General features: G+C 40.9%; 2 protein-coding genes and 1 long non-coding RNA gene across 3 annotated transcripts in view; 1 reads left to right on the forward strand and 2 right to left on the reverse strand.

Moving 5' to 3' along the window:
* LOC310719217 (clathrin coat assembly protein AP180) overlaps nt 1–9,244 on the reverse strand; it is a 26,160-nt gene extending 16,916 nt beyond the window's left edge. Inside the window, exons 1-6 of the mRNA XM_083528693.1 lie at nt 8,411–9,244; nt 1,788–1,930; nt 762–837; nt 575–677; nt 378–471; nt 22–133 (exon numbers count right to left, since the gene is read on the reverse strand). Coding sequence (XP_083384819.1) covers nt 22–133; nt 378–471; nt 575–677; nt 762–837; nt 1,788–1,930; nt 8,411–8,540 — 658 coding nt within the window. The 5' untranslated portion in view covers nt 8,541–9,244. The remainder of the gene's footprint in view (nt 1–21; nt 134–377; nt 472–574; nt 678–761; nt 838–1,787; nt 1,931–8,410) is intronic.
* Nucleotides 9,245–10,543: 1,299 nt separating this feature from the next.
* Nucleotides 10,544–14,260, forward strand: c4h11orf98 (chromosome 4 C11orf98 homolog). The gene is made up of 4 exons (XM_083528087.1): nt 10,544–10,700; nt 11,831–11,955; nt 13,093–13,190; nt 13,507–14,260. The coding sequence occupies exons 1-4, from the start codon at nt 10,665–10,667 to the stop codon at nt 13,587–13,589; spliced, it is 342 nt and encodes a 113-aa protein (XP_083384213.1). The 5' UTR covers nt 10,544–10,664; the 3' UTR covers nt 13,590–14,260.
* LOC310718957 lies at nt 12,382–13,081 on the reverse strand. The gene is made up of 2 exons (XR_014531327.1): nt 12,859–13,081; nt 12,382–12,612 (listed from the first exon to the last, which is right to left on the reverse strand). It is a non-coding gene; the product is annotated as an uncharacterized lncRNA (long non-coding RNA).
* Nucleotides 14,261–14,543: the final 283 nt, after the last annotated feature.

Genomic DNA, 14,543 nt, shown 5'->3' on the forward strand with positions numbered 1-14,543 from the left:
TTGAGAAGTGAAGTCTCCTGCCTAATAAATTGATAATTCCATCGTTGTAGGAGGCAAAGAGCTTGATCAGATCCTTAAAGAGGAGCATGAACGCTCCGTTGATGATGCCGTTGTTCAGGTCTTTGGGATTAACCTGGAAAGAAGGACAGATAATTGAGTGAAAGGAATTCACAGTCCTGTATTAGATATACTATATGGACAAGTGTTATTCTCGAACGAGATTATTATAACAGGAAATAGGAAATCGTTGTGGAATTGGATGTTCAAAAAGCAGACACCAATCTTATGCTCAGGTGTCCACAAACTTTTGTCCATAAGTATCAAGAATTGTTTGTAATAAATCGTAATTAATCGCTAAGAAATGTTCAGTTACTCACATCAAATTCAAGTAGCGTGTCCACTTGAGTCTGGAGAGCCGGCATAGCCTTTAGTAGTTTCTCGGAAGCCATGGTCCTCATCACACCATCAGTGCTGCACACACAGCCACGATAAAGTCATCAGTTTGAGCCCTTAATTTAAAACGCCTTTCCAAAAAAATCGAAACAAACCCGATCCTCATACCGATCAGACGTACCCTTTTTTGACCCGAGTGAAATCGAAGGCCATCGCGCGGTAAGCGTACGCCTTTTCGTTGAGGTACCGTGCGTATCGTCGGATAAACGTGGACATGTCGTAGCCTTGTGATCCAAAAGACAGAGCGATCCAAGTTAATTATCGAACACAAATCAAAAAGTTGATACACGTCGAGCACGGACACTCACCATGGGTCCCGGTTTTGTCGATAAAATTGCTGAGGTTGAAAAGTGAATTCCTGGAGGCCAGGTACTGGATAAACCTCTGTCGTGATTCAAATAGAAAACTATCAGTCATGTGCATGTTTATTGTTCTGTGGGTTGAATTGTAGACATTTTAACAATGTCAGTTTGAACTGCAGGACAAACAGATAAGAGGAGATTGGAGAGAATGGGGCACGCTCACAATCGTTACAAGAAATCAGGTCCTAACCCTAGACCCTAACTCACACCCCTAACCCCTAATCCTTAACTCTAACCCTTAACCCCTATCCCTAACTTCTTAACCAAACCTCTAACCCAAAACCCTAATTCCTAACCTTAAACCAAATCCCTAACCCCGAATCCCTAGCCCCAAACTCTAACCTAAACCCCAAACTCTAACCTAAACCCCAAACACACACATCTTAACACAAAACACCCTTAAACCTAACCCTAACTTAAAACTCAAAGACCGATCTAAACCCCAAACACACACACCTAGCCCAAACCCCTAACCTAAACCGTAAACCCCAATCCCCTAAACCCAACCACTGGCCTAAACACCAAACCCTATCCCCAAACCCAAACTCTGAACGCTTACCTAAACCGCAAACTCCAACCCACACCCCAACCTAAAACTCAAACACACACCCTTGGCCCCAACCCCAAACCCTTACCTAAACCCCTAAACCTAACCCTAATTTAAACCCCAAACCTTACCCCTAATCTAAAACCCAAACACACACACAGCCCTAGACTTAACCCCAAACTCTTACCTAAATCGCAAATCCAAACCCCGAAACCCTAAGCCAAACCACTAGCCTAAACACCAAACCCTAACTCAAGCTATGGACGCTTATGTATAAACTGCAAATTTAAATCCCAACCCCTAAACTAAAACTAAAACACACACCCTTAGCCACAAGCCCAAACCCTTACCTAAAGTGCAAACCCAACCTCAAAAGAATCTGATTTATTCCCAATCGCCATAAGTCATGTCTTTTATATACTGACCTCATTCCCATGGATACACATGTGGTGTGTGGTAACGAGCGCTTTGAAGACGACCACCCAGCTGGCATTCATGGCCCTCTCGAACAAAGTGTCAGCCATCTGTGGGATGTTTACGTTGGTCTCGTTGGTGGCGGCGATCAGGTCTAGAGAAAAAGATACATCGAACATGAAACACTCTGATAAGTTAATAAAATAAAGAAGGGGGCTGTTATTTATATTCATGCTTGGATTACCAGAACACATTAGACTGCATGATACGATTTGGGAATCAAAACAGGTCAAAAAAAGCAAAAACGTCTCTCTATTGGTGCCTGAGTCTGTGGCAGCCATGTTTGAAAATCACAGTGTCTGTTGGGAAATGGAGTTAGAATTACAGTGAAATTACAGTAACAACAAAGAGGATGGAACTTTTAATCAGCTTTAATTTGCCTTTACAGTTTCTAAAGCCATTTCTTCACTTTTTACTATGTGAAAAAAGTTTCATGGTTGGTTAAATATAGACCTAACCACTAACCCCAAAAATCTAACCCTGACCCTTACTCAAAATCTAATCCCTTAACCTAAACCTAATCCTTAACACTAACTATAACCTTAACCCCTAACCTTTAACCCAAACCCCTATTTCAAACCCCTAACCCTAATCCCAAACCCCTTACCCTAATACCAAACCCCTAATCCCAAACCCCTAACCCTATCCCAAACTTAAACCTGTAACCCTAACTCCTTCCAAATCTCTAACCAAAACCCCTAACCCAAAACCCTAACCCTAACTAAAAATGCCTAACCCCTAACCCAAAACCTTAACCCCTACCTAACCCTATAACGCTAACCCTAGCCCATAACCCTAACTCCTTCCAGAGCCGTAACCAAAACTCAAAAATCTAATCCAAACCCATAACCCAAACCCCTAACCTAAACCTCTAACCCTAAACTAAACTACTAACCTAACCCGCTTACCCTAACCCCTAACCACTAACCCAAACCCCTAACCCCTAACCACTAACCCTAATCACTAACCCAAACCCCTAACCACTTACCACTAACCCTAACCCCTATCCACTAACCCAAACCCCTAACCCCTAACCACTAACCCTAATCACTAACCCAAACCCCTAACCACTTACCACTAACCCTAACCCCTATCCACTAACCCAAACCCCTAACCCCTAACCACTAACCCTAATCACTAACCCAAACCCCTAACCACTTACCACTAACCCTAACCCCTATCCACTAACCTAAACCCCTAACCACTAACTCTAACCACTAACCCAAACCCCTAACCCAAACCCTTAACCCCTAAACAATAACCCTAACCACTAACCACTAACCCAAACCCTTAACCCCTAAACAATAACCCTAACCACTAACCCAAACCCCTAACTACAAATGCTCTAAACTTTAATCTATTTCGCTAACCCCTAACCCTAACCTCGACCCTAATCCCTAACCAAATTTGGGGTTTGTACCTTTCACAGCTCTTGATAATATTAATTACAGTCGAACTGCATACGTTTTTCACCAGTCCAGATATGTGACTCCATTAGGCAACAATTTCATCAACATGTAATGACATTTCCTTATACTTATTACTTATTTACTAATTATCGACAAATCGCTGTGGTATAACAGGAATAAAATCACAGATTGGTTGCTTTACAGCAGCAGTTCCCTCGTGTGTAGTAAACGTATTAATCCGTACGCCAAGGGAAAGATTCACCACAGAGCAAAGGTTAATAGATGAAAAGCAACATTTTATTGGTTTACGTCAAAGTAGAGTGTTGCCCGGGCATAAATACTGAGGTCTTGTAACATAATCTAAGCCACAAATGGGATTAAAAGAGAACAATAAATGATTTTCTTCCACAAAGTAATCAATAATGGAGAGTTAGCATCTTGCTAAGTCTTGGTCATTTTAGCCCCAGAATGCAGAGCTTTGAAGAGAAGTGCTCTGTGTGTTCATTGTCCCTTAACTTTAGTGTTTAAACTGTTCTCCTGAAAGATGCTGAGTGCATCAGCAAGCTAATAACAAACACAGTTTTTGAGCATGCTAATGAAATGACACCAAACAACCAGCTCCAAAGCGATATTGATTTGTGTGTTCAGACAGCGCTAGAAGAAGCTAAATCAGACTAGGAGGATAATTTCTTAGCCTTGGATATTCTTGTATTCAGAATTTAAGAAAATCGTCTTTAGCTTCTGCAGCTCAGACTGCACTGGCGGTGAAGAAGCAGGATGAGTGATATGATTGGCTAATTCTCCTAGCATGAAAACGAAGATAGCAGAATGGGAATTCTGGTGTCTTCTCAACCCCCGAGTGCAGCAAAGCGGCTTCAAATCAATATAGCTGCTCATAGATGTATTATCGTACAGACGTGTTAGCTCGTTTAACCTTTAAGACTGATTACACAGTTCAGTTTATCAGGTAGCTGGTTAGCTTGTTGCTAAGAAACAGCAAACAAAGAGGACGTCCATGTTTTTCTCCTCACAGAATTCCTCCACCTACAGAGGAAGCACTGCTGAAAAAAATAAACAATAGAAACCATGACAGAAATTCTAATGGCTTCCACTGCAAATCCCATTACAAACCACCATAATTATTAAATCATCATCAAACCAAAGAAACTAGACTAGAACCAAAGGTTTGGTTGCTTTTTTGAAAGATGGTTTTTTGAAGATGTTCAACTAGATTTTGGGTAGATTTGTTCTTAATCATTCAGCCACACGGGTCAAGGTGAGGAAGTCTGGGGTGCAGTCAGCGTTCACATTCATCCTAAAAGTGTTTTAGAGGTCTATAGCAGGAAATCTTCCACTCCAACCCATGTGAAGCAGATCTTCATTGAGCTGGCTTTGTGCCCAAGTGCTGGAACAGGTTTGGGTCTCAGAGTTCAAGTGAAGGAAACTTTTTATGTTGCCACATCTAAAGACATCCTATACCATTGTGTGCCTCCAAGTTTGTGGGAACATTTTGTGGAAGAACCACATATGGAAAAGCAAACGTAAACATTTTTAACAGATTCACTTTTACATATTATTACCACGTGATCACGTGACTACATGACCACTCTGCTACGATGAGTAGATGTTTCACGTCAATACACAAGCCCTTCGAATCACCTTTAACCCTGAAACCTTTCACAGGCTACACCAGTTTCCATGGAAACACCATATTAACACAACCAGCTATTTATTGTAATGACTGCTGCCAAAAAAAGGCATCAATTGCTTCATAAATGGCAGCTGAGCCTAGCAGGAGCTGAGAATAGACAACATTACACTCGAAGTTCAGATGACTTTGTTATATATATATATATATATATATATATATATATATATATATATATATATATATATATATATATATATATATATATATATATATATATATATACTTCTATCTGCTGAATTTTAGAATAACCCCGTAAAAGGCAGCACAGAATCCATAACACAATCTAGTACATCATGAGACGTTTAATCGAACCCAATTTGTCAACCCGATAATTAAATATCCGTCTTCAGCTCTTCTTTTCCCTGAGCATGGGGCAATGTGAATCCTGCCCCAGTGGGCTTCAATTATTACAAAGGGTATCATGCACCAGTTTTAGGACCGTTGTCATGCATCCTTTAATTTTATTGCAAAATACAGAAGATATACACTTTATGATGATGAAGTCGAAAACATTTTAAAAGATTCCATGCATCAGTAGGAGGCCAAGACTATTGGAAGTGCAATTGGCGCTGGACAGAAGAACTCATGTGAAGCATAAACAGGATAAAAACTAGCACAATATCTGAATGAGCTCTGAATAAAGTCATGTAACTGTGTGTGCGTGGGTCTTAGGATGTAAAGTCTTTGGTGACCATGTTTGGAAGCCGTAGTGCATTTTGGGAAAATGTTTCATTTCCCTGGAATCAGTTCCTAATTCCACCATCATCCAATAAACCTTCTAAGAATATATCTTATTGTATTATTGGAAGTATTAATAGACATGTAATTATGTTATACACTCTATTTCCAAAAGTATTGGGACACCCGCCATTCCTATATGCTGAACTTTTACCAAACTGTTACCGAAAACGTTGGAGGCACACGATTGTACGTCTTTGTATACGCTAGCGCTAACTTGAAGACATGTCCTTGTGCACAAAGCCAGCTCCATGAACAAATAGGTTGGAGTGAAAGATCTTAAGTGGCCTACTTTAACCCTTATTGAAGACCTTTGGGATGAATTTTTCACGCTGACTGCACCCCAGGCTTCCTCACTTCATCTACATCAGTGTTTAACTTTACTAATACCCTCGTAGCTGAATGAGCTCAACAACATAAGTGAAATAGAAGTTATTCCGACAGCAAATTGGGATTAAATGTGGAAAAGGATGCTATTATGTTCAGGTGTCTAAAAACCTTTGGCCATTTAAATGTGAAAATGTGATAATGCATTTAATAACTATTGATTCAAGGAGTCATGCTTACAAGCTTTGTCCTGTGTAGGTGCAAGACAAAGGGGTTACAGCTAACAAATATTTACTTTTACAAATTCTTGTTCAAAGCAATGAAAAGACATGAAAAGACATTTCACCAAGAAGGAAAAAAATAACCCATAACCTACGCTTGGACGTAAAGAGACGTCCGTCTCTGTCCTCATCTTTAGCTGTGTAAATAATGCATGTAAGCTTTGGCTGATTGATATATAATTTAGCAGGTCTTATCCTGAAGGCAACGGTGCTCAGTGGCCACTACAGCCGCGAAGACGCTACGACTACCTCGTTTCGCTGCATGTCTGACCCACGTATCATCCGTGATCGTCTGTGCTTCTACTAGAAACAACATTTTGAATCGGAAAAACAATGTGCCATGAAGCGATCGAGCGTTTTATTCAGTCCCCTGTCTCAGCAGGTGTCTTTGCTATGAGTAACATCAATGCACAGAGCCTATAATGCTGATATTACTCCAATCTGATCATCATGAACTCCATTGCAACGCACAAAAGTATTGGGACATAATGTGGTACTTCCCCAAACTGTTCTTACAATATTGAAGACACATAGTTGTCTAGGACGTCTTTGGATATGGGAGCATAAAACGTTCCCTTTGCTCAAAATAGGAGATCTATGTGAGCTCCAAAGCCAGCAGTGATATGTAAAGCTAAATATGTTATGATGAAGTGACATAATTTCTATACGATGCAACAATTTTGGGAGATATTAAGCATTTATATATAAAGGGTAATATTATGTAAATTGTAGGCTATAATATATTGGCCCCTGACATTTATAAATAGTAAAATGTAGAGAGCCCCATAAGGGTTCATGAATCATAGCTTATTCTTTTTTTTTTCGAGACAGGATTAATCCAAAAACTTAGTAACCAAAAAACAAAGTCTGCATACAAATAGCATGTTATAGAGAAGTTATTTGGAATTCCAGGAATTAAAACAGCTCCTGGCTGCCCATAGGGAATCATAATATTATTCTGCATATTTAAATAATAAGCTTAGTTGGTTTATGTTCGTAAAATAATTCTGTAAATTTTTTTCAAAGGCTGAAGTTGACAGGGGACTCAGGCTTTAAATTTAAACTAATTTCATGGTCCATTCATATTGAGATTGTTCCCTGTTTGATGCTCAGCAGCCTCCATTATTCTGTCAATTCTTCCTAGTAGATTCTAAGAAGGAGTAATTATTCAGCCACAAAATGAAAGAGGTCTGGGGGTTCAGTCGGTGTTCCGGTTCATCCCAAAAATGTGGGGTTAAGCGGGGAAGGGTTCTGTGCAGGAGTTCTTCCACTCTATCCTTCACACCAACAATCATATCTTTATGAAGAACGCCTTGCTGAAAACAGTGTTGGGAAGTGAAGGGAAATTGGAATACTACAGCATTTAAAGTCCTTTTTATACAATTGTGTGCACCAGTTTGGCAAAGAACCACATTTTGGTGTATTGGTCAGGTGATCACATATTTCTTGCTATACCACAAAACCTTCACCTATTTTGGCACCACATCGAGGCTAATACATGTTTAATAAGAGGATTGTGAACATTTTAGAAGAACATCACTATAGTATACTTTGAATCCAGTGTATTCATTTGTGCTGACTCAGTCATTAACCCTCTGATCAAAAGGTTGCTTCTAATGCGACCACAAGCATGGACCTATACCCTTTTCTAGCACTAGAGAACCATGGCTGAGCCCAGACCCCTGCTTCCCAACAAGCTGGTGTAGGTGAAGAAAAAGAATTTAACATTAATGTAATGCAGATGACTAATAAAAGCTTTGTCTTCTGTCATCGGCTATTGATAAACCTTGTATTGAATGCGTGCATGTGTGTGTGTGTGTGTGTGTGTGTGTGTGTGTGTGTGTGTGTGTGTGTGTGTGTGTGTGTGTGGTTATTTGTAGGCCTTTTTCCACCCACCCATCAACCAAAACACACACACACACACACACACACACACACACACACACACACATACAGTACAGAGGACACCATAGCTCAATGGCGTGGTGCTGAAACGGACAGCGCCAAACAAGCGCGTCACACTGCGCGTATCAGGCGCGTTATTTTTGTTCCGTATTGACTGTGTAGAAGCGGTTTTTATAAAAATGTACTGAAAAATGTCCACTTACAGTCCAGATGCTTCTTCTTAGGCGCCATCACCTCGTGTGTGGTAGCTTTACACACAGCCCGGGCCACGTCCGAGCCGGTGAGCTGGTACTGCGCGGCGGCGATGCGATCCGTGAGCGTCTGGCCCGACATGTCTGCTTTGTTTTTTTATTTATTAATTATTATTATTATTTATTATTATTATAAATTATTATAAATATTTTTCCTCTCAATAATCCGTTTCGCACTCAGGAATAAACCGGCCGAGCAAAAACATAGGCCGACAAAAAAATAAAAAATATTAGGAATCCTTGAATCAGGCTGAACTGAATACAGTAGATCAGAAGGTTCTTCAGATCTTCAGCTCCTATAATGAACACAGCAGTGCTTGATAGGTTTGCGTCTTGACATGAGGGATTTTGGCGCACGGTTGCGCTCCTCGGTGTTACGTAACGCGGGTGAGGTGACGTCTATGACGTAGACTACCGGATTTTCCGGATATCTCTCTAGCAATTAAAATAAGCCTAATAATAAGGGAGAAAAAACCTGCTGCACCAAAATATTCCGTCCCGAAGAGTTCAAATAAATGAAATGTAACCCGAAACGGACAAAAAATATACACGCGCCTTTCCCCCCCCCTGGATATCGCGCGCAGTGTCCTCTATCGTCCTTTTCTTCAGCAAAAAAAAAAAGCACACCAAAGATGCTCTTGTGTTAGATCTGGACACTTAGGGATAAACTGATGGATGGTGAGTGATGGTTCCGGATTTATGCATTCAGGTCCGGAGATCGGTTTTATTCCCGACACCGTTGGAAAGAACGGATCCGGTCCGTGTAGGTCGTCAGCTGGTTGGTGGACACGATCACGTGACCTTCACGTAAAGGAAATGGGTTTAGGGGGAAGAAAGAAAGCAGGCTTTACTGGGTTAAAAATGGTCAACACACACACACACACACACACACTGCATAATACAGTGCTATAATGCATATTAATCCCAGTGTCTGAAATGAAGTAAACACACAATCCAGAAGCTGAAAGACATATTTTATGTGTGTTCAGTCTAAAATGGCTATGATTTTTTATATTCCAGGTTCCTGTCTCACAAAAGCGTTTCCCTCAGAATGGCAAACCAAAGAACCTTGCAAGACCCTGTGAAGACCCCGGTACCACCATTTGATAAAAAATGAGATACACTGGCTAACCTGTACATGAAATCCAGTGCCATATAAAATACACTATAGGGGGAAAAATGTATTGAAACTCCTGAACTTTCAACCATTTGTGATTCTTTCCCAAACTGTTACTACAAAAGTTGAGGAACACAATTATATAGGAGGTCTCTGGAAGTTCTAGCACGGAATTGTCCACTTAAACTACGAGACTCAGCAGGACAATTCCTCTGTGCACAAAACCAGCTCCGTAAAGATATGGGTTGCAGTGAAAGATCTTGCACTATACATTTTAATGAATACCTTTGAGATGAATTACAATGCGGACTACACCGAGATATCTTGGACCTCAAAAGATGAATCGTTACTCTGAGAAATAGTAAAACTAAGGATTAGTTATGATGAGGATTAAATCCACCTGGATTAGTTGAAGGATAATTAGCTATATTGAGGATTAGATACATTGAGGATTTTTTTTATGATGTGGATTGTTTGAAGTGGGGGTTAGTTATGTGACGATTAGATTAACCTGGAATAGTTAAAATGGTAACTAGTCGTGCTGGTGATTAGTTAAACTAAGGAGTAGTTGAATTGAGGATTAGTTAAGGATGATTGCATTGATGCTTGTTGTAGTTATGCTCAATTCTTCCCCCAGCGGTGAAACTGGAGAACTACAGCCTTCTTGTGTTTTGCTGAATCGACCAGTAGTGCAGGATTCTCGAGGAATTTCGTCCAAATGAGCCGCATTTACACACAAATTCTATTTATTTATTTATTTATTTATTTATTTATTTATTTATTTATTTATTTATTTATTCATTCCAAGTGAACCTGTTCGTTAACTGGAAAGCTTCCGGTTTCTTTGAACGTCACTCTCAGGGCTTTAGGACTGCAATAATTGTTTTATCAAAATAGTGCAAAAAAAAAAAAGAGTGTAAAATTAAGTTAAATTTAAATCGAAGTATTTAAAAGCGGGTGTTGTTTATGTTAGAGGGCACAGAGCTGCTCTTGTTTTACTCAAATCCACTCTGAGGGACTTTTATTATACTTCACGTGATCCGGAAGTGAACTGTCTTGAGTCGGCGCATACGCACGTTGTAAGTAAGCATGGCTCCAGGTGGGAAAATCAACAGACCGAAAACAGTAGGTGTCTTAAATCTTTTATATCACACACACACACACACACACACGAGTGTTTATACACATAGCCGACACTTTATGGTCAAAAGTTTGTGGACACCTGAGCTCTCAACTCCACTCTTCTCCTCAAATCTTCTGGGAAGATGTTCCACTCGATTTCTGGAGAGGTGTTAGTAAAGTCAGGTAGTGATGTAGGTGAGGTGAGGAGGTCTGGGGTGCAGTCAGAGTTCACATTCATCCCAATAGCAGGCCGCTCAAGATCTTCCTCTCCAACCCATATGTTCATAGAGCTGCTTTGGCTTTGTGCTCAGGGGCATTGTCATGCTGGAACAGGTTTGGGTCTCGAAGTTCAAGTCGAGGCAAAAGGTCATGCTCTCATATCCAAAGACCACCGATACGATCGTGTGCCTCCAAATTTGTGGGAACAGTCTGAGGAAGGACCACATGTGTCTGGTGTCCCAATACTTTTGACTGAACAGTGTATATAGTACGGTTAAAGTTTTTATCATGTTTCAACACGATTCGTTAAATCATACACATGCAGGTCGAGAGCTTCAATTCACATTCACATCGAACATCAGACTGATCTTTGTGATTTGCTGGAACCAGATGAGCTTCTGAATATTGCAAGATGTTGCTGATCTCCTGGTTTTCCTGCACGTCAGTCTTTATACAGCATGGTGCTGAACACAAAAAACATCCCCTGATCTGACATTGCTGAGGAAAATGTCCAGATTGGTTTCAGCTTTCCAGGGAGGGTTCAGTAACTCGTACGAGTTTTCGTCAGGTTGAGCAGAAACATCTCGAGGTGGATGGACTACAAGAGCAGAAGACCAGGATCATCCCAAGCCATCCTAGTGCAGTTGTGTTCCTCTAAATTCAGTTTGGGGAATAACTACACTATATATGCCTGGAAATGTTTTTTTTAAAAATCATGTGTCCCAATATTTTTGGCCATAATGTCTAAAATGAAAGTGGCCTCAGGTTCTTATTTTGACAAATTTTCTGGTGTTCCTCCATGTTCTCCTTGGGGTTCTTCTCATGTACTTGTTGAATGGACCCCGGCTAAATCCAGGTCCCCAATGATGCATATCCGGTCGTCACTCTTTGGGGATTGTGTTGTTCTCCTGCAGGAACTAGGGAAGAATCTTTTCAAGAGGAGGAGGGTTCTGACAAAGCAGAAGAGGAAGAAGCATCGCATTGTTGGAGCGGTGGTGGACGAAGGTCTCATAACCAAACACCATCTGAAAAAGAGAAGGTGGGGTCTTATTTATGCTGGGGACTAGTTACTGCTGAGGATTTGTTAAACTGGGGATTAAATGAACAGGGTTATTTGGAGGAAAATGTGGCCATGCTCTTGGGCCCTTGAGCAAGGCCCTTAACCCTCTATGCTCCGGGGGTCCCTTACGAGGGAAATATCGAGGTCCGTGATGTCGGAGTGACGTGGGGCCGTTTTCCCTTGGGCTCACCACCTGCAGGAGGGACCGTAAGGGACGGTGCTGTGAGGATTGGGCAGCAGTTGAAGGCGGGGGTCTGCTTAGACTGCTGCCCCCGCGACCCGAATTACGGATAAGCGGGAGAAAATAAATGAATGTGGCCATGCTGAAGATTAGTTAAATTGAGGATTACTTATGAGGTTTAAAATTAACCATGATTAGTTAAAGGATAACTAGTTGTGTTGGGGATTAGTTAAACTGAGTATTAGTTATGATGAGCACTAGTTAACCTACTGGTTAGTTAAATTCAGAAGGATTATAATAGTGATTTCTTGCAGTTTTACTCAGTTCTGACCTCAAGCGGTGAAGATGTAGAACTACACCCTGGTTGTCTTGTGCAGGATTCTCTGGGATTTTAGTTCAGATCAGCTGCATTTACACACAAATTCAGATTTTTAATAAAAACTTTCTTTCGGCTTCTCCCATTAGGGGTCGCCACAGCGGATCCTCCGTATGTTTGATTTGGCACATGTTTTTACGCTGGATGCCCTTCCTAACGCAACCCTCCCTATTTATCCGCGCTTGGGACCGGCACTAAGAGTGGCTGGGGATGGTTCCCTGACCGGGGATCGAACCCGGGCCGCAGCGGTGAGAGCGCCGCATCCTAACCACTAGACCACCAGGGGACAAATTTGGATTTTTATTGATTTATTTCAAATCTTCACTTATGTTGCGGACTAGTTAAATTGAGGGCTATTTATGCTGGGGATTATTCATCCCAGAACGGTTTAATTTAGGATTACTTATGATTGGGATCCTGTGGATCATCTGATCTTTATTTGAATTCTGTATGACTATTTGTTTTGAATGTGATCAGTCCAGTCACATGACCCCATTATATAAGGCTGTGTTCGTTTCTACGCCCAAATGATTGTACACTCTTTTTTTTTTTTTCCCAGCACGAGCGCCAGAGCGAACATCACCCTGTCTGGGAAGAAAAGACGAAAACTGCTGAAACAACTGCGCCACATGGAGAAAGAGAAGGAAGGCATGGACGGTACGTTTATAAGGATTTGCCTCGTTTTGTGATATCGTGTAGCGCTGTAGCCAAAATTACGTGGACACCTGAGGGTCACACATGTAATCCGAGGCTTCGCTCACTCAGGAGCAATACAAGTAGATCACAAAAATACATATTCATCAGAACTTTTGTGTCGACATGAAGTTGTTTGTTCTATGTAAAGAACTGATGTCAATCAAAAACCCATTTGTTTTTTGAATATCAGTATTTTTACGTTTAAAATCAGATGGAGGGTTTGTGCCGAGTGCTTGTTTGGCGTATCATAACTCCGTTGCCTCTTTTTTCTTTAAAGTCGAAGAAGCACCAAAGAAGAAAGCGACTCCTGCAGCCAAGAAGAAGAAGACAAGTGATGTAGAGATGATCGATACGGAGTAAACGATCTACACTGAATGGACAAAGTGTGGACACCTGACCATATGTGCTTTGTGAACATCCCATTTGTTGTTATAAGAACCTCCACCCTTCTCAGAAGATGTTCTGTTGTTTCCATTTTTTTGGAAATCCGTGCTTATTCAGCTACAAGGGTAGAGGTGAGGAGGCCTGGGGTGCAGTCAGCGATTCGATTCTTTACGGTTCGTCATGCTGGATCAGGTTCGGGTCTCCTGGTTCAAGTGAATTGGGAATTTAATGTCACCACATCCACATACATTCTATACAATCGTGTGAAACCACATGTAGCACATGGAAAAGTCAGGTGTCCCAATACTTTTGTCCGAATAGTGTATATATTGTTAAATCTGCTATTTTTGTACATTTAGACTGTACAGGATCTAAACAGCAGGCTACAAGATTATTGTAATCACATTTGAGCTGGATTTTTGAGATGATCATCATCACAGTGAACTGATAAAGCAACACCATAGAGTGACGTGAAGCAGAACAGAAAGTGACGTTTAGAGATGAACGGATCCGTGGACGATCTCACCAGACCAACATTTTTATGAGAATATTTCATTGTGTCATGAGATTCACGCTTTGTTTTCTGACCGAGTCTCTTTGATCTTCTCCGGTTTTGTGAACGACAATAAAATTCACCGTCATGTTCAGCGCTGTCTTTGGTTTCGTTTTTTCATATCTAGGATTTGCTCACTGTAATTAAACGAGACAAATCAGTGTCCTTTAATGTCCATATAGAATCATTTTAGAGCTATAAACTGATTCCATACACTTCCTTTTGAAACAGGAAGTCACTGACATATACACCAATCACACTGATCATCCAGACCTAATATTTTATTGCCTCTGAAAGCTCTCTGACCAATGAAGGCACACGTCTCTAGGTGTGCTGTGTTACCTAGCACCAAGATGTAGATCCTTTAAATTCCTCAA

This window comes from Silurus aristotelis, assembly GCF_946808225.1.
Source record: "Silurus aristotelis genome assembly, chromosome: 24".
NCBI classification, from domain to species: domain Eukaryota; kingdom Metazoa; phylum Chordata; class Actinopteri; order Siluriformes; family Siluridae; genus Silurus; species Silurus aristotelis.

What these genes read in the sequence shown, in the direction of transcription:
- c4h11orf98 (XM_083528087.1), top strand. Translation starts at nt 10,665, where the DNA reads ATGGCTCCAGGTGGGAAAATCAACAGACCGAAAACA. An exon ending in AAATCAACAGACCGAAAACA is followed by an intron (nt 10,701 to 11,830) that starts GTAGGTGTCTTA and finishes GTTCTCCTGCAG; the next exon opens with GAACTAGGGAAGAATCTTTT. An exon ending in AGAGAAGGAAGGCATGGACG is followed by an intron (nt 13,191 to 13,506) that starts GTACGTTTATAA and finishes TTTTCTTTAAAG; the next exon opens with TCGAAGAAGCACCAAAGAAG.